Source organism: Motacilla alba, chromosome 5 (assembly GCF_015832195.1).
Source record: "Motacilla alba alba isolate MOTALB_02 chromosome 5, Motacilla_alba_V1.0_pri, whole genome shotgun sequence".
NCBI classification, from domain to species: Eukaryota; Metazoa; Chordata; class Aves; order Passeriformes; family Motacillidae; genus Motacilla; species Motacilla alba.
In genome coordinates, this window is record NC_052020.1 from 7,948,628 (window position 1) to 7,973,753 (window position 25,126).

A 25,126-nucleotide genomic window follows, 5' to 3' on the forward strand; every position below is an offset into this window, starting at 1 on the left:
AGGCAGAACCCACCTGCTGCCATCAGAGAATTGTCCTCAATTTCTTGCTTGACTAAAGTCCAGCCTCACTTTTTCTTATTTAACCAACTTTGTGTGAGGGATTGGACACCTGGAATGGAAATAAACTCAATTAAAACCCATGGGTTATATTTTATTCTTGCTGAGAAGCAGGTGGTTGGTGTGGAATAACTAATGGAGTGTTCATCCTGTCCTTCTGTGGTGAGGATCTCCATTGTGGCACCCAAATTCCATAAAACCTTTGGGCAATGCAGTAGAAGAGCTTCTAATGAGCTGCCCTAGGATTCACCGAGATTACCCCAACCAACCTGGCCTTAAACACTTCCAGGGATGGGGCAGCTACAGCTTTTCTGGGAAATCCATTCCAGGGCCTCACCACCCTCTCAGGGAAGGGTTTATTCCCCATATTCCATCTAACTCCACCTGAAGGATTCAGACAACCTGAAGCATCAGCTGAAAATTGTCCTAAGACAAAAATTAGGTGCAGTTTAAAGCATAGTTTCCAAGTGTGAGAACTTCAAGCACCCAATATTTTCAAAAGGCTCAGGAGCTGACACTTGGAAAATAAAATATCCAGGTGGGATCAGGCACACAGTGCCATTGTTTTATTTATTGCCTACTTCTCAATTTCCTGAGCAAGAACAAGGCACTTTGCTACCCAAGGCTTACAGGAAAAAAGGAGGTTTTATGTAAAATAGAAAGGAGATCATATTCCCAGCAATGTCCAATAGATGGTGGTGACATACAGGAAATACTGACGGATATTTTTTAACCTTTTTCCCCTTCCAGTTCTCCATTTCATACCTTAAAAGGATTTTTGTGGCTCTTTAACATCCCTTGGGATTGACAATGGAGCACCATGGTGCCCAAAAGGAGCAAGAATAAGTTGTTCATGTAAAAACAGGAATTAAATTAGTTTGGAATTAGATGAAACACAACTTTTTAAAAGGAAAGGGGTTTTTTGACAACAAAAACCAGGTTGATTTGTCATCCTTGCCAGCACCAAGTTTTCAGCCAGAATGTGGAGAAGTGAGGGAGCTGCAGTTTTGATCAGGAGTTATTTCTTGCCTAAAAATTGGACTTTTTAAATAATTATCACCCATCCTCTTTTAATTTCAGGTTTTCAGGTTTTTTCTTACTTTGCTTTGTTATTTTTCAGTCCCTTCTCCCCACTGCCAAAGGGCAAATCTCTGGATACAAACTCCACTGACAATATTCCTCACTTTGCTTTTGGCAAACCACCAGGGGCATAAAGAGGAAAACTAATTAGAGCTTTGTTTGAAGGCTTTGAAAGGCAGAAATTGGGGGTGGAAAAAGCACAGGGCAAAGGTGTCTGGTTCAATTGAACCTGGAAATTTACCCAGTTTTCAAATATTAAGCTATTTATTAATTAATTCATTGACTTGTCTTATGGATGGTGTCTCATTATCTCCAAACTGTGTTAAAACTGCAAATTAATCCATTTAGAATGTTGTCCTTCCATCTTTCCTAGAAAGGGCTTTTCATGGGAGCTGCCTCCCTAATCCAGCCCAGAAATCACAGAAGTCTGGAATGTGCCACGTGTTAAACCCACATAAACCTTTAGACAGGGGTTCCTGACACCTTTCCCACAATCCTGGAATTGTTTGGGATGGGAGGGACCTGAAGGATCATCCAGTTCCACCCCACTGCCATGGGCAGGGCCACCTTCCACCAGCCCAGGGTGCTCCAAGCCCCACATCCATAAATATATATGGATATAAATGGATAACTTGCCATCCTAGGGCCAGAGATCTCCTAGATGTCTGTCCTTCCTGATCCAAAATCATATGTTAAAATCCAATATCAAATGTACATTATCCTATATATTTATACATAAAATGCAAAACATTATTGGGCTAAATGTGTGCACCAACCCCCACATGTTACTGGATTTTCTTCTCCCTCACAAGCCTCCACGAATCCCACTTCATTTCCAGCTGAAACCAAGGTATGGATGAGAGCCCCGGCGTGAGGGAGGGAAAAAAAAAAGAGCCAGACAGAATTCCCTGTCCCTGATAAAACAACAAATCAGAATAAAAGGATTAAAGATAAAAATCCAATTCTTACCTCACCAGAGGAGCATCAGGATCAGAAGGTTCATTGAGGAACCCTCTCCCTCAGCAAAACATCCTTTAATAGAAATATAATTTAATTTTTGTAGTGAACAGAACTTTACTTCAGGGTCAGCGGGTGGGTTTGCTCCAGGTATCCATTGCAAACAGCTCAGGCTGTCCTGGATGGATCCCTGGAGCAGCCAGCTGGGATTACAGGGGGTTAGGGCTGATCCAAGCCTGCAGGTAAGGAATGAGCCAAAAGTGCTTCCAGGCTACTCCTGGCCTAGCGCTGGCGGGTCTGCACAGGACCCACCTGCCAGAACATGATCCAGAGTCCATTAAACCTTCTTGTTCTGCTCCAGGTATTCCTAGGAATATCTCAGCTGCCCACAAAGTACAGTTGGGATCCACAGATGGGATTTATCAGTTATCAATAACACATCCCATGATATCTTAGGTGGAATTTAGAGGGATCAAGAGACTCCAGGTAGGCTGGAAGAGGATGTGTGACCCACTCAGAGTCACAGAATACTGGGATGGTTTGGGTAGGAAAGGGCCCTAAAGATCATCCAGCTCATGCTGATGTTTTGGTTGGCTGTAGGTCTGCAAACAACAACATTTTAACATCAGGGTTGGAATTTGGTGAGATTCCACACCAAAATTTCAGCACTGACTCCCATTAGTTCCTGCTTCCTTCCCCATTCCCCAGGCACAACTTCAAACACCCCCTCTTTTCTCAAAATAATAAATAAAAGCAGGAAATCCAGTTATTTCCATGAGAAACTTTTGATACTTAGAAAAGAATGACCAAGAAGGCAAAATAGCTTGTAAAAGAAGTTAAATAATTATCAGGTAATTAAGTATAAACCTTTTAACTATCATTCAATCCTTCCTCTGCCTTTGAGCATTTTACAAGAAAAATGGCAACTTTTGCTTTCATGAGTATTTCTGCTCCATTTCTTTGGCATTGACCCAAATCAGATCTATTTTATCTTTTTCCAGTACTGTATTGCACCAAATCACCACTGACTTCCCCAAAAACCTTATTTTCCAACCTTCCAGCTTGCTTCATAAATCAGAATCAGATTTATTCCAAGCCTCCTGATGTTCTCTGAGCCAAGACTCCAAACCACCAGGACAGCTGGCGACAATGAGGCAGGTCCAAGGCTGACCTAAATTCCATATTTTTTTTAAATCAGGTATTTATTTTAATTCTTAATCCAGTCTATCAGACTGTCATATTGTATATCGTTCAGAGTGGATAAAGTTCACATAGATAAATTAATGTTTTATACCTTTATGAGCTCCAGCAGGCTGAACCATCCAAAAACCAGCTCAGTCCTGGTCAGGGCTGCATCTGTGATCAAGACAAGGTGCAGATTAAAGGAATCCAGAGATGTGCACATGTTGTTAAACTGGCAACCAGGACTTCTGCAGAGGGAACAACCTCCTTGGGCTGAGCTTAAATGGAGTTTGTGGGTCAAGGTGTGGATGGAGCCCCCAGATGGGGTGATTAATGCAAATTAGTTCACTCTGGGACAATTAATCACTGTCTGAAGGTGCCCAGAGTTGCTTGCCCAGGTGTGGACATCTGGGCTGTAGGTACCTCACCTTGGATAATCCCATCCTGGAAGGAAAACTGGGCTGCCTGGTGTCCACAGAGGGACATCAGCAGCTCCAGAGCCAGAGGTGCTTTGTGTGACACTTGGGGACCCTCTGACCAGCCGGTCACTGCTGGTGCCACGTGTCCATGTGACATGGTGGCTCATCCACGTGATGGACTTGAGATCCCTGAAGCACAATGGATTTCACAATTCCATTCTATCCCTTTTTTTTTCTCTCCCCTCTTTTCTTTGTTTATGTGGTGTGCCATGAGGAGCCCTGAGGGTTTTGTCCCGGGAGAGCAGAAGGAACATATTTACAGCCCTGTCACCCACAGGCTCAGAGTTGAGTCAGGGAAGGAGCACATCCCTCTCCACATCAGCCTGGATGTTCTCTGCTGCGTTTGGCATAAACCCTTGGCTCCCACCACCGCAGCGAGGGCACAGAAGGAGCTGTAAATCCAAGAGAAAGAAGTTGGATTCCTTCTTCATGTCCTCATATCCTCTTTTTTTGGGGCTGTGCTGGAAAACAGCCTTCCAAAAGTAGGATATTTTATAGTAAATGGGAGTAATGGCTTCTGCAAATTGGTTTTTGTTTTCTTTAGGCAGCTAGAGCAAGATAAATGGATTTATGGAAGTGTTAAGGACAATTCTTATTTAATTATGAAGAATTGTGGGCAGAATGCAGTTGTTAACAAAGCAGCCTCTGGAATTGGGTTGTTTTAAAATTCATTCCCATTCAAAGTTTTATCTTAATTCCCATGTTTTTTGGATGTTTCAGCCTGCTGGAGCTCAGAAAGGTATAAAACGTGAATTTATCCATGTGATTTTTATCCAGTGTGAGTGATATATAATACAACAGTTTGATGAACTGGATTAATAATTAAAAGCAAAGGAAAAATATTCTTAATGTGGTGTAGTCTGGGATTGCACTGGGACTTTCTCCCACTCCAGGTTTACATTGTCTCCAATGAGATTTCTCCAAGGTGCCTTCTGAAACAAATTTCTTTCAAACCCAAAGGGAATAAATATCTGATTCTTTTCTTCATTATTAATTAACATGTGCCAGAATAATTCTGTAATTTTAGGTATCCAAGCACAGAAAAGCAAATTTGCCATTTGTGTTTCTTTAAGCTCTGTGTTCTTTTCTAGGCACCTCAACTGATAAATAAAAAAGTATAGAATTTATGTTTGGAAAATATATGGAATATACCAAAGTATGGCAATTAAAATGGTGATCAACTGGAGTTAAATATGACCCAAAAGTGAAACTCCAGGTTTTACAATTTTGATGTATTTCTTCCCTTTGCCTCAGCAGGTAACACCTGGTCATGGGAGGAAACTACACACAGCCCAAATTCATCCTCCTGGGAATTACAGACACTCCCTGGGCGCAGGCCCCTCTTTTTGGGCTCTTTCTGTTGATTTACATCATCACTTTGGCGGGGAACATCGGGCTGATGGTCTTGGTTTGGGTGGCTCCCAGCCTCCACACCCCCATGTACTTCTTCCTCACCCACTTTTCCCTGGCCGACGTCTGCTACTCCACCGTCATCTCCCCCAAAATGCTCACAGATCTGTTATCTGGGGATAAAACCATTTCCTGGGCCGGCTGCGTGACACAATTCCACCTCTTTGCTCTCCTTGTCACGGCCGAGTGTCACCTCCTGGCCGCCATGGCCTACGACCGGCACGTGGCCATCTGCCACCCCCTGAGCTATGTCCTGGTCGTGTCCCCCCGGGCCTGCTGGCAGCTGGTGGCCTGGTCCTACCTCGTGGCCTCCCTCAGCGCCCTCCTCTACACCGGCTGCACGTTTGGGGCCTCCTTCTGCGGGCCCCGCCGCGTCGACCACTTCTTCTGCGACGCCAGCCCCGTGCTGAGGCTGGCGTGCTCCGACACCCGCGGCAGCGAGGCCGCCATCTTCGCCCTGGCCACCGCCAACGGGCTGGCCACCGGCGCGGCCATCCTGCTCTCCTACGGCCGCATCCTCCACGCCGTCCTGCGGATGCGCTCGGCGCCCGGCAGGGCCAGAGCCTTCCGCACCTGCGCCTCCCACCTGGCGTCCGTCTCCGTGTTCTACGGCTCCCTGTTCTTCATGTACCTGCAGCCGGTGTCCCGGCACGGCAGCCGGGACAAGGTGGCCTCTGTCTTCTACGCCGTGGTCAGCCCCATGCTCAACCCTTTCATCTACAGCCTGAGGAACAAGGAGGTGAAGGCAGCGCTGGGGAAGTGTGGGAGGAGGATGTTGAATCTCTGTCGGCATCAGAGAGGTGCAGCTCGTGGCATCAGGGAGTCCTGGAATGGTTTGGGTTGGAAGGGACCTTAAAGATGATCTGGTCCGACACCCCATGGGCAGGGATGACTTCCGCTACACCAGGCAGCTCCAAACTCCATCCATCCTGGCCTGGAGCTCTTCCAGGGATGGGGCAGCCACAGCTTCTCTGGGCAGCCTGTGCAAGGGCCTCCCCACCCTCACAGGGAAAAATTTCTTCCCAGAATCCCATTTTAACCTACTCTCAGCTTAAAGCCTTACCCACTCCATGCCCTTGTGGAATAAAACTGTTCCTCTAAAGCAAGAATAAAATTTAAAAAAAAATTATATGGATTTTTCCCTTATCCTCAAAGTTTTATAGAGGTTCTTCCATAGTTCCTCACAAAACTCAATTACAATATTTATCCTGGAGAAATAGACCCCACAGTCACATATTCCTTGGAAGGAAACAGGAGTGGGAGCCTCAAACTTGAATTTCCTTTGTGGCCACGAGGTTGTTGGAAGAAATCACCCAGAATTATTCCAGGGTATTATTCCAATTAAACGTTTCTTTCTCTCAGGAAGAGCAAATCACAGCTTTATTGGTTTATAACTTATTTTGCACTGATCAATATGTATTTTTCTTGCAAGATTATTGTCCTTATCCCTAAACTCCAATAAAATTCCTCATTGTCATCAGTGAGTTATTTATTAAAGCCAAACTGCTGGGGTGGGAGGGAGCATTTGGGAAGAATAAGAGTATTTTAAAATTTGGTTGATAAATGAATGAGAAAAAAGGCTTTAAAAGTGCATTTTTTTCTGACTTAGAGGGATAAAAAGCTGATGCAAGTCAGGCTCTTGAGATACAGCTTGGAATATCAAGGGGAATGCAAAACACATATTGAAAACCTAACAGATGCTTTTCACCCAAAGTTTAAGCACTTAAGTGACTTGGTTTCCATAGATAAAAGAATCCTCAACACCTGATCCATGGATAGTTGGGAGCTGTTTGGCTCCGGAAAAGGCCCTAAAAAAGCCAAAACAACAGTTCTCCAAATTATGGCTCAATAAAGAAGGTACAGGGGTGGCCACAACACTGGGGACAGACCAGCAATCCTTCACTTCTTCCTGGCAGGCACTTAGAATGGAAAAAAAAACTCCTACTTTCTGCTCACCCTAACAAATTCCAAAGGATAAATATCCTCTGTTGTTTTTGAGGGCAGAGTGCAATCCTGCAATTTTCTTTCACAATTCAGATGGCCTGGATAAGCTCAGCAGACACTTCCCCCTCTTCCTCCTCTTCTCCTCACCCCTCATTGTGGTTTTCCCTCACCTGTTGACACCTTTGGGGGGTGGGATGAGTTTGGACTCTTCAGGATAAGCCCTGGCTGCAGCAGGGAAAGGTGGAACCAGAAAACTTTTCCCTTTGGTGTTGTTTTGTAGATGTTGTGACATGAGAATTCACTTCTGTTTGAAAAGTAAATGGACTGTGAGTAGCCTCCTTGTTCTCTGGGGAAAAACAACAGAAGAGATGTTTTAATTCTGGGGGGAAGTGGGAAAGGTAGATTTGGACCTGGATGAAGAAGCTGGAATTGATATCATTAAATGATAAAGGTATAAATGTCAAATATAGATATCAAAGTTGGGTGGGAAGGGACTTTAAAGCTCATCCCATTCCAACTCCCTGCCACGGGCAGGGACACCTTCCACTAGACCAAGCCCTGTCCAACCTGGCCTTGCACACTTCCAGGGATGGGGCAGCCACAGCTTCCCTGGGAAACCTGTACCAGGGCCTCCCCACCCTTCCAGGGAAGGATTTCTTTGCTATTTCCAGTGTAAACCCACTCTCCCTCAGTTCAAGGTTTTCAGGTTTAAATGAAGAATTAAGAAAGCCCATCAGCAGGTCTGAGCTCCAGGGTCCCACCATACAGGTGCTCACAGCTATTTCCAGCACAAGGGATGCTGCTCCCATTCCCCGAGCAAGAAGTGATCCTGGGAGACCAACCACCCTTCAAGGGATCACCAGCTTAACAAGATCTTCTGGGCTTTGCCAAGAAAGTTTCCTAATCATCATCATGGAACTTCTCAGAGTGCTTTTCCACAACTTGTTTCATTCATCTTAATGAGCCATTAGAGACTAATTAGCAAAGGAAAACAAGGAAGGAAGAAACTTTCTTCCTTGTTAAAAGACAAAGAGAACTTCTCTAGATGCTTTGTTTGTCAGGTTCAGGCCCTGGAGCCAAAAAGCTGGAGGGTCAATGTGTTGGCACAGGACTGTGTTAGGAGACCTTAAAGCTCATCCAGTGCCACCCCCTGCCATGGGCAGGGACACCTTCCACTGTCCCAGGCTGCTCCAAACCCCGGCCAGGCTGGCCTTGGACACTTCAGGGATGGGGCAGCCACAGCTTCCCTGGGAAACCTGTGCCAGGGCATCAGCACTCTCACATGGAAGGATTTCTTCCAATATCCAATCTAAAAGCCATTTCCCCTTGTCCTGCCACTCCAGGCCCTTGCCCAGAGTCCCTCTGCAGCTCTCCAGGAGCCCCTTTAGGGTCTGACCTCTCAGGTCTGACCTCTACAGACTGAGCTCAGAAACGGGTTAGTGCTGGCCTTGGCAGAGCTGGCTTAACAGTTGGGCTCCATGATCTTAGAGGGCTTTTCCAACCTAAATGATTCTGGGATTCTGTAACTGTTTCTACCCCATATTTGCTCCTGGTCAGCATTCCTGCCACTCCTTCTATGCTGTTTCACTGTATTTCCCACAGTTTATTTTTTCCTTCCTCTCTGTCTCGGTTTATTTTAGAGGGGAAATCACACAGCTGCTCAAAACTAAGCAAAGCCTGTTTAATAATAAAACCAAAATATGAACAAAATATTGGGATGGGGAGCAGCAGCTGCAATTCCACCATGATCCACAGGAGATGCCAGATGAAGGCTCCCTGCTCTTTGAGCAAGCTTGGGCCTTGAGTTGGGTCACTGCCCGGCCTGTGGTGGCACACAGGAAATTCCCCTTGGAATTGATGACTTTGGAAGCAGCTCCTTCAGCAGGAGACTTGCACTGGTAAGTAAACACCATCAGTTTCAGGAAGTTTGATGGTAGCCTGAGGGTTTATGTCCCACTTCTTTTTATATATATAAATTTCTATGTATAAAGATCTTACTACATATTTCTTTATATATATAAAGAAAGTTTGTTTATAGAATTTCTTTATATAATTTTTGTAATATATATATATATTTATTTATTTATTATTATTATTAAATTTATATAAATTTGTCCTTGAAATATATAATTGGCTTCTTGGCATCACAGAGAAGTAGAAAGAACCAGTGTAAGAAATGGAGATTCTGGGATTGGGAAACAGCTGGGGATTAGGAGAAGTGCTGCAACTGCTAACTGGGAAGAAGGGAGAACACTTTAGAAAGTCTCCTGCTGCATTTTATTTTTACATTATCTGGGATATCCTGATGTCTAAACAACCAGAGAGTGTCACAATCAGGCAGATGGAGAAAAGTTTCTCTTTTTTTTTCCCTAAAAGAAGGAAATGGTCCCAAGTAGCTGTAATCAGAAGAGATGAAGAGTCCCTGGCCCTCAAGCTCTACAAGTGGTCAAGAAGGGCTTAAATCCCTGAAATTAAAACACCAGGCAGCAAACACAAATGAAAAAGGAAATACTAATTTGCAGCTGAGTGTTTCGTCCCCATCAGTCTCCAGAGCCCGGCCTTCACCTCCTGGTTCCTCAGGCTGTAGATGAAGGGGTTCAGCATGGGCACCACCATGGTGTAGAACACAGAGGCCACCTTGTCTCGCTCCCGGGAGCTCCTGGAGCTGCGCCGGCAGTACATGGACACCAGGGATCCGTAGAAGAGCGCCACGGCCGCCAGGTGGGACGTGCAGGTGGAGAGGGCTTTGCGCTTCCCCGTGGCCGAGCGCGTGCCCAGGACGGCGGCCAGGATGAAGGCGTAGGAGAGGAGGATGGCCAGCACGGTGGCGGCCAGGCTGAAGCCCGCCGTGAGGAACATGGCCAGCTCGTTGGGCGCGGGGTCCGTGCAGGAGAGGGCGAAGAGCGGCGGCCCCTCGCAGTAGAAGTGGTCGATGACCTTGGGGCCGCAGAAGCTCAGCCTAAGGGCCAGGCCCGTGTGGAGGGCGGCGTTGGTGGCCCCAGCCAGGCAGGAGCTGGCCACCAGGAGTGCACAGATCCCTGGGGACATGGAGAGGGAGTAGAGCAGGGGGCGGCAGACGGCCACGTAGCGGTCGTAGGCCATGGCAGCCAGGAGGTAGCACTCGGTGGTGGCGAAGGCCACGTAGAAATAGAACTGCGTGAGGCACGCGGCGTGAGAAATGACCTTGTCCTCGTCCAGGAGATCCCGGAGCAGCCTGGGAGTGACGCAGGAGGAATAGCAGAGGTCGAGGAAGGACAGGCTGCTCAGGAAGAAGTACATGGGGGTGTGGAGCTGGGCAGCCAGCCTGATCAGCACCAGCAGCCCCACATTCCCCAGCAGGGTGATCACATAGATCACCAGGAACGCCACAAACAGGACAACCTGGACATGGCCCTGCTCAGAGAACCCCAAGAGGACAAAGTGAGCTCTGGTGGTTCCATTTCCTTTGGCTGACATCCTAATGCAGGTGCTGTGGGAAAGCCGAGATGGAGAGTCAGGATATTCCTGTTTTCTGCACAAACATGTTAAAAATGGCTGTGTTTTTATCAGCAAACACAGCCTGGAGATGCAGGAACTGCAGAATTTACTGTTTGGTTCAAGATACATTTTAAAGTAGTCAAAGTTCACTACTGAGTTTGTTTCTGATGGTTTTAGTCTGGCTTAGCCACTGATTTGGTTTGATAAATCACTTTGCACAGTGGAAGGTTTATACCACCTCCTGAAGAAGTTGAGGGAATGATTACTCATCAGATTCAAAGCATTAACCCCAGTAATTTTCTCTGACTTTAGAAATCATTATGAATTTGAAAAAACAAACTGAAAACAACAAAAACCACCCAAAAAACAACCCCAAACCTCATTGGTTTAGAAGATCCAAAGGAGACAAAGCACTGGTGAGAGATCAGGACATCTTTAAAATTTTCTTTAGGAGAGTTAGAACAAATTAAAATAAACCAAATTTCTTCTCTTCCTTCCTGTGAAACTGAAATTCAGGTTCAAACAGGATATTTGTATTAAAACCCCCTTTAAATATGGTGATACTTGCATGATTCCTGTGAGAAGTGTGACATGGAGAAAGAAAAGGGTTTTAAAAGTCTGGAGGCCCCAAAAATGTTGTGGTGCCATGATTAACTGCGGGGAGTAAGATGCTGATAATACATTTCAAATAAATAGAAGATTTATAATTTGGGAAATAATCCAGGTCGGGCTGCTATGCAATGATTGATCTTCAAGGCCAGGTTGCACAGGGCTTGGAACAACCTGGGTGTCCCTGCCCATGGATCATCACTGGAGGATCCATAAGGTCCCTTCCAACCCAAGCTGTGGATGTCATGATAAATTCCTGGCTTTCACCTCAGAGCCCCTGAGCCTGGCTGATTATTTGTTGTGAGAACAGGCTCCCGCTTCAAGTCCTCTCCTTGCAACAGATCAACTCCCTTGCAGCCTTATTTTGGCTAAAACTCACCTGTTTCCTCACATCTCAGGCCCCTTTTTGCTTGATCAGATTTTATCTCCCAGACCAAAATTTCCCGGGAGAAATAAACCCAGTGTTAGTGTGGAAGACGGGAATAATTTGCCTTCACAAAAAGCATTAAAACTTGACCAAAAAAATCTGCTGTTTGTAGTCCTCATTCACAGGAACACCAAGGGGTTTGTCACTGCCCAGCCCTGGAGGAGGAAATTTCCCTTGGGAGTGGATGACTTTGGAAGCAGCTCCTTAAAGAGGAGACCTGCACTGGTAAATAAAGACCATTAGTTAAAACAACTCAATTAGTTTCAGGAAGTTAAATGGCAGCTTGAGGATTTATTTACCACCATATATATATAATTAAATATTTGAACATTTTGCTATAGAAATAAAGTTAATATAGAGGTTTAATTTATATTTGCAGTTAGAGATGTAATTACTTAATAAATATAAATATTTTCCTAACACATATAATTTTATTTTATATATTACATGTAATTACATACATTTAACTGTATCTCTTAGAATATATAAATAATTTCCTGGGATCACAGGGAATTAAAAAGAACTGGTGTAAGAAATGGAGATTCAGGGACTGAGAGACAGCCCAGGGTTTGGGGAAGTGTTGCAATTGCCAATCAGGATGATTGGCAGGAACTTTCCTGCTGCAATTTATTTTTACATTTTCTGGTGATAATGATGAGCTGAATTTAAGGTTTAAAGTTCAGATTGACCCTTCAGTCAATTTGCCCAGAGTGTGCCTCCTAATTCTGCTGGTATGAGGAGTATTCATCCAAAATTTGAGTTAGGAATGAAGGTTCAGATGTACTGGAATACATCTTTTGCAATCAGGAAGAATCTTTGCAATTTCCTGGAGTTGTTATTGTATCCTTCTGCAAACACTTGGGAAGGACAATTTTCCCCAACCAGCAAAAAATTGTCTCAAAACCACTTAAAACTTCACCCTCTCTGATTGTTAAGATACTCACAGGTCCTTGAGCTGAAGTCCACAAGCTCCATCAGTGTGGCCAAAACCAGGAAGTTTTCTGTTCCCACCCTCTAACGTGGCTGGAATATTTAAGTTTTACCCCATCCCCACGCGACCAATTACCACAGGGTCTCTGAGGCACCTGAACACACAATGAGCCTTCTCCAGAGGCCCTGGGATCCATCGCCAGGTTTCTCTCTGGAGTTTTAGGGATGGGATGCCTGCAGCACATCAGAATTGATGCCTGCAGAGCCTGGGTGATGCCATTTGGGAACACAACACTGCCAAGAGGAAACACCAAAAAAAAAAAAAAAAAAAAAAGGATTTTTGCTAAAGGCTTGAATTTGGAAGATCTTTAAATTCTTCTCTAATTCCATATTTCTCTTCTCACCCTCCCAAAGAACCTTTTCCTTCCCTGCTCCTCCAGCTCTCAGTGAGAGGTTCATTGCAGGATGTCACTTGAGTGGCTGTCAATGCTTTTCTCCAGCTGCTGGTGGATGTCCTTGCCCTCAGAACACTCATTGATGGCTCATCTCCACCTTGGTGGCCACTACAACCTCCACAGCTGCTCTCCTGCCCCAGTGTCTGGCACAATTGCTCCCGATGGACAATGCTCAGCATTTCCCCTTTTCCAAGCTTACCTGGTTCCCATCTGCCCATTTTTGACCGGGAAACCTCATTTTCAAAAGCCATTTTGCAATGTGTGCTTCAAAATGGGCTCGGGAGACTCACGGGGAGTAAACTGTACCAGCCAGAGAATCCCGGGATGGCTGGGGTGGGAAGGGTCCTCGAAGCCCATCTCATTCCAATGCCCTGCCATGGGCAGGGACACGGGATGAGCCCTGAGGAACGTGTGTCCACCAGGAGCAAACATCAATGCTGGACGTTCCATCTCCTTCTCACAGGGTGGCTCCAGATCCTCTCATGCGTGGTCAGGTGCTGTTCCCACAGAAGTCGGACACAGTTCACCGTGATTTCCCCAATCCCCACTTGCACAGCAACCCCAAACCTTTTGGTTTTGAGAGCAGCAGCTCCAGCACAAAGCCACAACACGCACAGTGACAGTGCCATGGCCACAGACTCGGGGTTTAATTCACTAAGGGCTCATGTTCCTGTTTAAAGGTCAGGTGATGGCTGAGGCAAGACCAGCTGGACAAAGAAATTAAAACCATGAAATGCTTTCTCAAAATATTATTAAAATATTGAATATTTTTCAAATATTTTTTGTAATGCCAAGCAACGGCTGTAAGGCCCCGGAGCAAAGAGAGTTGCTCTGAGGCTTATGTTTTAAATGCCTTAATGTTTTAATCAATTAAAAATTATGGGGGGGAGGGGGGTATGTTTTAAATTAAATTTAACATTAAATTTAACATTAAATTTAACAATTAAATTTAACATTAAAAATAATCTTTAGTCCTATTTAAAGAAAAAATGTACAATCTTGTCTGCACCTAAATTAAACAATGACCTGAGGGACAGCAGAAGGGTGTGAGAACAGCAGGAGATCCACAAAGAGATCCCAGTTCATGGTCCTGATCACAGAGTCACAGAATTGGTTGGGTTGGAAAAAATCCTCTGGGATCATCAAGTCCACCATTCCCACAGCAGTGCCAAGGTCACCACTAATCCACGTCCCCAAGTGCCACATCCACATGCCTTTTAAACCCCACCAGGGACGGGGATTCCACCACTGCCCTGGCAACCTGTTCCAGGGCTGGACAGCCCTTCCCATGAAGGAATTTTCCCTTTCCGGCCTAAACCTCCCCTGGTGCAACTTGAGGATGTTGTCTCCACATCTGTGGACATGTGAGTTGAGGCCCTTTGGGGTTGGCATGAGGGCTCAGCACAGCTGAGAAAAGAGGAACAGGAGCATAAACAGCTCAGGGGGATTCAGCCAGGCAGCCAGACTAAATAATAACCAGGGAATTATTGGCAAGATTTGGGAACAAAGGATTCAGCTGAGTGACTCTGAGTGCCTGTGAATTTTGTGTCATCAATAAATCAGCAAACTACCTTGATTCTGGCCTGATTTAGTCCAACTGAGCAGCTTCTCCTCCATCCCAAGCTGTTCTGAGTCTCTGGGAGAGTCTCATCTCTCTGGATTTCACCATGGACCTGGCACAGGGTGAGATAATGCACTGCTTGGAGGGTTTGGGGTTTTTTCATATATGCAATGCTTTAACACCAAATGTGTCACAGAATTCTGGAATGGTTTGGGTTGGAAGGGACCTCAAAGCTCATTCAGTTCCAACCCCCTGCTGTGGGCAGGGACACCTTCCACTAGACCAGGCTGCTCCAAGCCTCATCCAAACACCAAAACTGGAGTGAAATTGTTATTTTCAGCTGATATTGAATCAGCCAGCACATCCCCTAAATCAAAGTGCAGAAGGCCCCAAAAATGTCTCTCTACATCTTTCACAAAAATCCCAGCATGTCACCCACATCTCCGTTGTATCTGGCCACAATGTTTAAATGCCCAAGCTCATTTTATTTTCCTGAGTCTCCTCCAAGCCTCCTTCACCTCCCGGTTCCTCAGGCTGTAGATCAGGGGGTTCAGCATGGGGGTCACCACAGTGTAGAGCACAGCAGCCCATTTATCCCCTGCCCTGGAGGTGTCTGACCTGGGGATTAGGTACATGAAGATCAATGCCCCGTAGAAGGTGCTGAGGGCAGTGAGGTGGGAGGCGCATGTGGAGAAGGCTTTGCGCTTGCCCTCAGCTGAGCTGGTGCTCAGGATGGTGGAGATGATGGCCACATAGGACACCAGGACCACCAGCAGGCTGGGAACACCGAGCAAAGATGAAGAAGTCCTCAGGATGACGAGGCTGAGGGTGGTGTCAGAGGTGGAGAGGGAGATCAGCATGGAAATGTCGCAGAAGAACAGATCGATGGCGCTGGAGCGGCAGAAGAACAAGCTGGACATGCTGATGGTTTGTCCCACGGCGTTGGTCAGCCCCAGGAGGTAGGAGCCGGTCACCAGCCGGGAGCAGCACTCTGGGGACATGACAAGGGGGTAGAGCAGGGGGTGGCAAATGGCCACATATCGGTCATAGGCCATTGCAGCCAGTAGGGAACACTCAGTGACCAGAAGCAGGCCAAAAATGAATATCTGAGCCATGCACCCAGCATAGGTGATTCCCTTTGTCCCCAGCAAAACCCCAGCCAGCATCCTGGGGGTGATGATGGTGGAAGAGCAGAGGTTCACAAAAGCCAGGTTGCCCAGGAAATAGTACATGGGGGAATGGAGCAGGGCACTGGCTCTGATCAAGGCGATCATCCCCAGGTTCCCCAGGATGGTGACAAGGTAGGTGAGCAGGAAGAGCAGGAAGAGGGTGACCTGAGTTGCCAGGTCCCCGGTGAATCCTGCCAAGCTGAACTCAGTTGCTTGGGTGCAATTGCTTCCTGGCATTCCTTCAAAGTGTGTTGTCTGTGTGAACTCCTTGCTGGAGGTTTCCTCCAGCTGGAAAACCCTCTTTGCAGTGGGATCTGTTTGGAGACAATCCTACAAGATCTAAAACAAGAGTTTAGGCACAGATTAGACAGTGCTGGGTGGAAGTCATGGCATGGGTAGGGAGAAGCTGTGGGTTACACAACCCTGAAGAGCTTTACCTTGGTGCTGCCTTCAATCCCCTGTGTGTCTTCAGCCTGGGACTTTGAAATCATCCAGCACAACCTGAAACACAGAGAAACCCAACAAAAGCTGTAAAAGCACAGAATTGATTCTTCTTCCTTGTGTTGACATCTGCCAACCACCTGCTTTGTCTGTCTTCTCCATAGAATCCTGTAAGGGTTTGGGTTGGAGGGGATCTTGAAAACCATCTCATTGCACCCCCTGCCATGGGCAGGGACACCTTCCACCAGACCAGGTTGTTCCAAGCCCTGTCCAGCGTGGTCTTGAACACTTCCAGAGAAGGAGTACCCAAAACTTCCTGACTCTGAAGTCTCCCCTCCCTCCTGATGATTTTCCTAAAAGATCTTCCCAGCTCTTCATTCTGTTCCTTCAGTCTTCAAACAAAAACATGCAACGCCCAAAGCTCAGCAATCTCCTCCTGAAAATATTTCTTTTTTTGGGGAAAAAAAAATTTAAAATCACCTTTTGGACATGCCTTATATCAGCAATAGTAAGATCCGTAAGTGTTCCTTACAGGAAAGCTGCCAGTCCTCCTCCAGGAGCCCTTTGTTGTCAGTGAGATGCACCCGGAGAGAGTGTTCCAATGGGGTGTCCTCACCACACACCTGGATTTGGTGCTAAGCCCAGAGTACAAGTAGGAACTGGAGCTCAGGAGCCTCCAGGCAGGAGCTGAGATGAAGACTGAAGCTGTTTCTTCTTTGCAAGAAAAATGACAGGAGATGGGTGGCTTGGCATGCGCTGTCCTTACTCGTGGTTCTCCAGGATGATCCTCCCCTACATCTCTGCCTTCTCCCTGCTTCCCTCCTGATGTTCTTCAGAGTGGATATTAAGGTGCTCTGCAGGTGAATTTAAAAATATACCACTGTCAGCAAAGACCTTTTTCCATGTAACTTGGGGATTTAGCGGCTCTTGGAGCCCCAGGAGAGTGACAAAGCCCAAAGCAGGTTGTTATTGCTTCTCTGAGTTTGGAGGTGATTACACAGAGGAGATTATCTCACCTCGAGTAAGCCACAGGGCTTTGGGGACTCCTCAGAGCCACCTCAGTGCAAAACCCCACCTGTTGTGTCAAATTTTTGAGCGTTCCAGAGATGTTCAGCTCTAAAAATGCCGCGTTTGGCCTTATCACACCAGTGAGCTGAGGGGAATCTCACTGGTGGGGCACAGTCCCATTGGAGCTGATATCCATCAGCAGTTCCAGTCACCAGAGATGATGGACCACCTTTCTACCCATTCTAAATTCCTTAGACCCAAACCACTGCTCACCTGTCCCATCACTGGAAGCGTTTAAGCTCAGGTTGGAGGGATCTGGTCTAGTGGAAGGTGCCCCTGCCCATGTCAGGGGGGTGGAACAAGATGAGCTTTAAGGTCCTCTCCAACCCAAACCATTCCAGGATTCTATGAAGTTTGGCTGCAAGAGTCCAAGAGAACCACAGAATATGCTGAGTTGGAAGGGATCCACAAGGATCATCAAGTCCAGCTCTCAGCCCTGCACAAACCCATCCCCAAAAGCCACACCATGTACCCAAGAGCATTGTTTAAATGTTTGCTGAGCCCTGTCAGACTTGGTGCTCTGACCACTGGTCTGGGGAGTCAGTCCAACCACCCTCTGGGTGAGGATCATTTTTCAAATACCCAGCTTAAAACTCCCCTGACAGAACTTCAGGCCACTCCCTCAGGTGCTGTCACTGTCACTAGGACAGAGAAGACATCGATGTCTGCCCCTCTTCTTCCCCTTGTGAGGAAGTTGCAGGCTGCAAGGAAGGCACCTCTGGCACTTCAATGAAATGCCCTTGTGAAGATACAGTGAATAAACCCAGGGCACATAAATAAACCTTTCTCCGTAAGGACAGCCCCAGGGAATACACAATTTTTCCTATGCCTCATCAAACGATATCCAATATCCAATATACAAGCAATATACACAGTCTAAACCATTATTCAATTACCTTCTCATTTCTAACCCCCTTGTCTCAAAACAAACCAGCAGCTAGTTTTTGGGAAGAGACTCCAGACTTTTGTCTCCCTCCCAGGCTCTAAAACACTTGTGGGGACTTTGGAGTTCATACAAGCTTGTCAGGATTTGGGTATTGCATTTAAATTTCATCCATATACTGAGGAATTGGAAGTGCCCTAAAGGCACCTCCACTCACACTTTAATTTTGAGCCCTCTGCCACCGATGGATTGGAATGTTCTTTTGTTAGGAACACCCCACCGCTGCTTCTCTAGGCATCTCCATGTGGGAGATAAAATAAATGTGGACAAGAGTTTGGAATGCAGCTTCCAAGTCAAGTTCCCTGCTAGGAAATGACTCCAGCTCTCTGCTCTCTGTTTGAGCACAGCCTGGCCCTTCAGGGCTGCAGGCTCTGAGCTACACAGCTTGTGAGCTGGCAAGTAACAGCACCTGAGGTCTCATTCCAACTGCACACAAAAACAGGGATGGGGGGCTGCCCCAATCCCTCCTTGGAAGGCAGCATCTCCTACCTGGACCTGTGCCTTCCCCAGCCTTTGGTGGCCGCTGTCTCCATCCTCCCGCACCTCCTCATCTTCCTCTCGCCAGGCTTGGCTTCCTCATCCTGCAGAGCAAGCACAGGGACAGTCCCCAGCCTGCTCCTGCCAGCCTGGGCAGCAGGGACGGACCGCTGGCACCCTCTGGATGTCACCCCCGTGCCTGGCACCATCCCTGCTCCTGGCCCATTCCCGTCCCTGCCCTGGCAGCTCCTTGGAAGGGGATTTAAACCACAAATGTTTGCTCTGCTGGGGCAGCAGAGACTCCCCCGGGGCAGCGGGCAAAGCTCCTGCTCCCACATCCTCTGCCCCCCACAGCCCTGCTGGGGCTGCACAGAGCAAAGGAAACGCCTCAGCTCCTGCTGGAAATTCCCTCCTGTGCCCAAAACCCTGAGAAATTGGGGCTGCTCCATCCCTGGAAATGTCCAAGGCCAGGCTGGATGGGGCTTGGAGCACCCTGGGCTCTGGATGGAATGGCAGGGGATGGAATGAGGTGATCCTTAAGGTCCTTTCCCATTGAAACCATTGGGGATTTCAGGATGATTCCATTATTTCACCATGCATCTCTTTTGTATTGTTTCCTATCAAATTTGAACTCCCAAATTTAGATGATTAAAGGAATCACTTAAAAATTATTCCAGGAATAAAAAAGGAAGCATCAAACATACAAGAATCATTTCCATGTCCATCAAATCGTTATTAACTGGAAACTTATTCCCTCATCTCTGTCTTTCTTCTTCTTTCCTGGAAATCCTTAGGATGCCACAGTTTCTCTGAGACATCAGCTGGGATTACTGGAAGGTTTGCTCTGTCAGAAATCCAGGGGGCTTTAGAACATTTGTTCCTCTGCATCTTTGTCCCTTACCCAGGTTTCATCTAGAATGGTGCTGTGGGACAAGTTTGGAATTACTAGAAATGGATCAGCTTCACAGTTTTTCCCCTCTGCTTCTCCACTGTTTCAAAACTCTTGGAATTACGCCCAAACATGCCCTGGAACACTGCTGTGAAAACACCAACCAGAGGAACATCCTGACTGAGAGCAAACCGCCTCCAGCAGCAGCGGGAATGATCCCAGTGCTGCTCTCACCTGGGCTCCAGGAGCTCCTGCCAGAGCTCCCAGCAGCCAGTGCCATTCCCCAACAGGAGCTCTGGAGGACATTCCTGCTGTCCACGAGGGTGAGGAGGCACTTTGGGCTGTTCTTTGCTGTGCAATCAGACAAGAGAGTGCCAATGAGCTTGTGCTCCCTTCCGAGCCAAAGCAGCCCCTGATTCCATGGCAGATCAGCGCCTCTCCCAGTTCCATTCCAGAAACACCATCCCACTAACCCAGGACTTCCAGAAACACCATCCCACTAACCCAGGACTCTCCTTTTCCTGCCCCACACCAGGGCTGTGCTGCCGAGTGCCCCGGGCAAGGGATGCCTCAGCATTCCCTGAGACACCTCAGCATTCCCTGTGCTGCTTCAGCTTTCCCTGGAACACCTCAGCATTCCCTGTGGTGCCTCAGCATTCCCAGGATGTCTCAGCATTCCCAGGGATGCCCCAGCATTCCCGGGGTGTCTCAGCACTCCCAGGATGCCCCAGCAATCCCGGGGTGCCCCAGCATTCCCAGGATGTCTCAGCATTCCCAGGGATGCCCTAGCAATCCCGGGATGTCTCAGCATTCCCAGGGATGCCCCAGCATTCCCAGGGATGCCCCAGCATTCCCGGGGTGTCTCAGCATTCCCGGGGTGTCTCTGCATTTCCAGGGATGCCCCAGCATTCCCGGGGTGTCTCAGCATTCCCGGGGTGTCTCAGCATTCCCGGGATGCCCCAGCATTCCCGGGGTGTCTCAGCACTCCCGGGGTGTCTCAGCATTCCCAGGGGTGTCTCAGCATTCCTAGGGCTGTCTCAGCATTCCCGGGCTGTCTCAGCATTCCCAGGGTGTCTCAGCATTCCCGGGATGCCCCAGCACTCCCGGGGTGTCTCAGCATTCCCGGGATTCCCCAGCATTCCCGGGCTGTCCCAGCATTCCCGGGACGCCGCTCCGGGCCGGTCCCGCTGCAGTGGCGGGCGCTCCCCGCGGGGCGGCAGCAGCGGCGCTCCCGGCCCGGCGGTGCCGCTGTCCCGGGGCGGCCGCGGCCTCACCGCGCCCGGAGCCCGCGGGGCCGCGACAGCGCGGGCAGGACCGGGCCCGAGCCGCCCTCCGAGCACAGGAAGGGACCCACGGGGAACATCGAGTCCAACTCCTGGCCCCGCACAGGACCCCCGGAATTCCCGCTGTGCCCGGGAGCCTTGTCCAGAGCCCGGCTCTTCCCCAGATCCTGAAACACGGCGGGGCTGGCAGAAGGATCACGGGGGGTTTGTCTGTATCTCGCTATACGATCGTTCCGTAGCTCCGTTATGTATCGCTATCGGTAACCCACACTCAGTATGTCCCTTACATCTCGCTGCACATCCTGACACATCGCTGCACGGCGGCGGCTCCAGTGACCGGCGGAAGCCCCGCCTGGCCCCCGCTCCCCTTCCCGCAGTCAGAGCAGGTTTCCCTCCCGGCTCCAGCCCCGGATTCCCGCGGCAGCCTCAGGTGTCCCGTTCCATAAAGCAAATTATTCACAGCGACACAGAGCCAGCCCGAGCCGCTCCCTCCGGAGAGCACCGTCCGCCTCATCCTCACCCCAGTGTGCGCTCTGTCCCCCGCACATTCATTCAGATTCTGCCCCAAATGTTCATTTTGGCCCCTACAGAATCCGCCCCGCAGCGACGCCCCGGGCCCCGCTCGGCCGAGGCAGCTCCGGTGTCCCCTGCCCGCGGCTCCCGCTGCTGCCGCCCTCCCGCTCCGTGTCCCGGCAAGGGACAGCGATCCCTGTGCCGGGACACCCATCCCTGTGCCGGGACACCTATCACCGCGCCGGGACACCCATCACTGCAGGGACACCCATCCCTGCACCGGGACACCCATCCCTGCAGCAGGACACCCATCCCTGCACCGGGACACCCATCCCTGCACCGGGACACCCATCACTGCAGGGACACCGATCCCTGCACCGGGACACCCATACCTGCACCGGGACACCCATCACTGCGCCGGGACACCCATCCCTGTGCCGGGACACCCATCACTGCAGGGACACCGATCCCTGCACCGGGACACCCATCACTGCGCCGGGACACCCATCCCTGTGCCGGGACACCCATCCCTGCAGCAGGACACCCATCCCTGTGCCGGGACACCCATCCCCGCACCGGGACACCCATCCCCGTACCGGGAGACCCATCCATGCGCCGGGACACCCATCCCTGCACCGGGACACCCATCCCCGTACCGGGACACCCATCCCTGCACCGGCACACCCATCCCTGCACCGGGACACCTATCCTTGTACCGGGACAGCGATCCCCGTACCGGGACACCCATCCCTGCACCGGGACACCGAAACCCCGAGGCTCTCGCCCGTCCGCTCGGGCTGTCCCCGTTCCCCGCTCGCCTCCGAGCCCGGCCCCGCCGCTCCCCGGGCTCCGCCATTGCCGTTCCTGAGTTTGGTCCCAGAAAAAACCTCAGGTTTTAGTTCTGAGCTCGGACTCGCAGGACTTGCCCCGGGGACCCCCAGTGTGATGTAGGGACAGCCGGAGCCCCGGCGCTGTCGGGCGGTGTGTTGGACCGGGATGGGGGGACCCGCCGAGCGGGCCCGGCCCCGTGTGGGGGCTCCAGGGACAGCGGGGGCGCCGCGCTCCGGCCCGCGGGGCTTTATTCTGCGGCGCCCCGAGCCCCGCGGCTGCGGGGGAAACACGGACAGGGGCACAGAGGAGGGGAGGGAGAAAGAGGGGCAGGAAAAGGGAATAAGGGCAAGAGGAAGGAGGGGTAGAAGGAGGTACAGGACGGGACCCCGAGCCCCCCGTGCCTCACCTGGGCCCCTCCGGAGGAGCCCGGCCCGGGCGCTGCCCCCCGCACCGAGCGCTGAGCGAGCACAAGCGGCCGGGGCGGCTCCCGGGGGTTTCAATCCCCTCGCTCCCGCCCCGCGCACCTGAGCGGGCCCCGGCCCGGCCTATTTGGGGCCGGGGACATCGCCTTGTCCTGGTTCGGCACCAGCTGTCCGTGCCTGCAGGGAAATGGAACTGCAGCGGGAGTCTCCCATCCCCATGGATGGCCCTCTCCCCGCGAGCTCTCGCACTGACCCAGCGTGTTTTGCACCTCCCTTGTCCCAGACAGGGAAACACTGGCTGCTCCTCTGGGCAAGGGAAAGGCTCCTGTGCTATTCCCAAAAATAGAACGCCTGGAACTGGTGCCCTGGGAGCCCAGTCTGCTCCTTCCAGTCACTGGGGGTCACCCAGAGAGTCTTTACCAGCATAAAATGAAAATGACATCCTGGTCCAGTGCATTCCAGCAGGATTGGACACTCCTGGCCACGGTGACCAGTCCATGGAAGTTGGACCAGTGACAATCCAGGGGATTTGAAGTTGGATTCTTGCAGATTTCATTGTGCAGAAGCTCCAGTTCTTTCTGGCACCTCTTGTTTAAATGTTTCCCTGCTGGAAGAGGTCAATCAGTCTTTTGAATGGCCCGATTGCCACAGGCAGGGAAAACCAACCAGCATTCCCTGCACTTCTCCATCACTTCCATGTCCACCTGCAGCGAGTGGCCGAAGGACAGGAGCCAGCCCAGGACAGGCTCAGAGGTGAGGCTTCCAGCCCAAACCATTCCATGATGATTGCACCATCTCTCCCTGCAATAATTATGCATTGTTTCCTCTCAAATTTAAATGATTTGATGAAGGAAAAAAAAATCTAAAATTATCCCAGGAATAAAAAGGGGAGTTATAAAACATACAAGAATCCCATAAACAGACAAGAATTCCCATGTCCATCAAATAATTTTTAAATTGGAAGCTTACACCCTCATCTCTGTCCTTGCGTTGCTTTCCTGGAAATCCTTAGGATCCTACCGTTTCTAGGTGTATTTCCCTTCTCAAAAAGGGATGGAAACATCCTGATGCATTAGGGAAAGGATGTTTTTGTTATTCCAAGGAATGACAAGCAGAGAGATGGCCTTGGACACTAGGGATGAACACCCTCACCATTCCCTCTCTCCAAACCCTGCGCAGATGGGGCCGGGAATGCCGGAAGGAGCCGGGTGTGCCTCTAATTGCAGAGCGTGCCTTTAATCCCGGCCTAAGCCAGCTCAGCCTGAGCCTGTCCCAGCGCGGGGACAGGCCAGGACAAGTCTCTGCACACGCCAGCACCCAGCTGCACCAGTGCCCGGCCTGTCCCACACCCTCCATGGGTGTCTGGCCGTTCCAGACCGCTGATCCCGTTGCGGCAGGATCCCTCCTCCTCTCCCACGCCCACCATTCGCCCGCAGTGACGGGGTCCCGTGGCTAATTGGAGGCAAATGTGGCAGCCACGTCTGGCTGAGCAGCTCCCTGCAGGTGGCGGCGAGATGTGACCTACTTGTCACTGGAAGCCCTGAGCTCTTCTGCCAGCTGGAGCCAGCTGAGCCCGGCCGTGTCCTGGCAGGGAGCGGATCCAGGGAAGCTGAGGCTGCTGCCAGGACAGGTCCGGCATCCCAGAGCAGCGTCAGGGAGAAGGGAGCTGTGTGGGTAAGGGGCAGGAGGAAGGTGTGTCCCCTCCATTCGGCCCTGGTGATATTCCCTTGGGAGATTTTAACTTCCAGAGCTGGGTTTCTGCTTGCCTGTGCTCCTGGGAATCGCAGGGCTGTCTCGGTGAGGGCTCTGGTGTGTGGGCAGGGCTTCGTGTGGGTGCCAGGCTGTGGATGGAGACAGGGACACGGGAACCCTTCTCCTGCCTGAGCTAAGCATGGAGAGAGCACCAGCAGGTGAAATCCTGTGCCTGGAACAGAGGAATAGGGACAGCACTGAGATGACTCCAGCTCCAGCTCTAGGATGTGTCACTCCTTTTTCCTTGCTCTGCTGCGATTTTATCACAAGATACCTTTTTTTCTGCCCTTCTTTTTCTTGAGCAAATAACACCGAATGCAACATCCTGTGGATCAATGGATCCCTCAGGCTGCACCCCTGCCCTTTGGGGAGGCAGGTCCAGCTCTGGAGCCCTCTCCTGTGCCACAAGCAGTGTGACAGCAGCCTGCTGCCCCGTTCCCCGGGGTGTCCCCCCGCAGACACAGGCTGTGTGTGTGGCAGGTGCAGGGAGCAGTGTCTGCCTGCCCGGGCAGCATTTGGCGAGGGCAGAGAGCCTGTGAGCGGTGCTGCTGCATTAGCCAGGGCCTGCCTGCTGTGCAAAGCCTTATTAGAGAGTAAAAAGGCCTTTATTTCAGGCTGGAAGTCATCGAGCCTGCTCAGGCAGATGTTTATTTCCTCTGCTCCCTGGAATGATGTCATTGTGGCCAGTAAAGTTCCGTGCTTCCCCAAAGCTGGGCAAACTGCTCTGGTACTTTCTCAGGCTCCCCGGGCAGCAGTCTATAAAACACAGG

The 25,126-nt window shown here is 49.9% G+C and overlaps 3 protein-coding genes across 3 annotated transcripts; 1 reads left to right on the forward strand and 2 right to left on the reverse strand.

Annotated features, from left to right (window-relative positions):
• Positions 1-5,025: 5,025 nt before the first annotated feature.
• LOC119701839 (olfactory receptor 8J2-like) lies at positions 5,026-6,021 on the forward strand. The gene has a single exon (XM_038138991.1). The coding sequence runs from the start codon at positions 5,026-5,028 to the stop codon at positions 6,019-6,021; it is 996 nt and encodes a 331-aa protein (XP_037994919.1).
• Positions 6,022-9,620: 3,599 nt separating this feature from the next.
• Positions 9,621-10,583, reverse strand: LOC119701841 (olfactory receptor 1030-like). The gene has a single exon (XM_038138994.1). It carries the CDS (start codon positions 10,563-10,565, stop codon positions 9,621-9,623), a length of 945 nt encoding a protein of 314 aa, XP_037994922.1. The 5' UTR covers positions 10,566-10,583.
• Positions 10,584-15,047: 4,464 nt separating this feature from the next.
• Positions 15,048-15,974, reverse strand: LOC119701840 (olfactory receptor 1440-like). The gene has a single exon (XM_038138992.1). It carries the CDS (start codon positions 15,972-15,974, stop codon positions 15,048-15,050), a length of 927 nt encoding a protein of 308 aa, XP_037994920.1.
• Between the last annotated feature and the right edge of the window lie 9,152 nt (positions 15,975-25,126).

Bases quoted from the DNA above. Each gene is read 5' to 3' on its own strand.
- LOC119701840 (XM_038138992.1), bottom strand. From the start codon at position 15,974: ATGCCAGGAAGCAATTGCACCCAAGCAACTGAGTTCAGCTTGGCAGGA.
- LOC119701841 (XM_038138994.1), bottom strand. From the start codon at position 10,565: ATGTCAGCCAAAGGAAATGGAACCACCAGAGCTCACTTTGTCCTCTTG.
- LOC119701839 (XM_038138991.1), top strand. From the start codon at position 5,026: ATGGGAGGAAACTACACACAGCCCAAATTCATCCTCCTGGGAATTACA.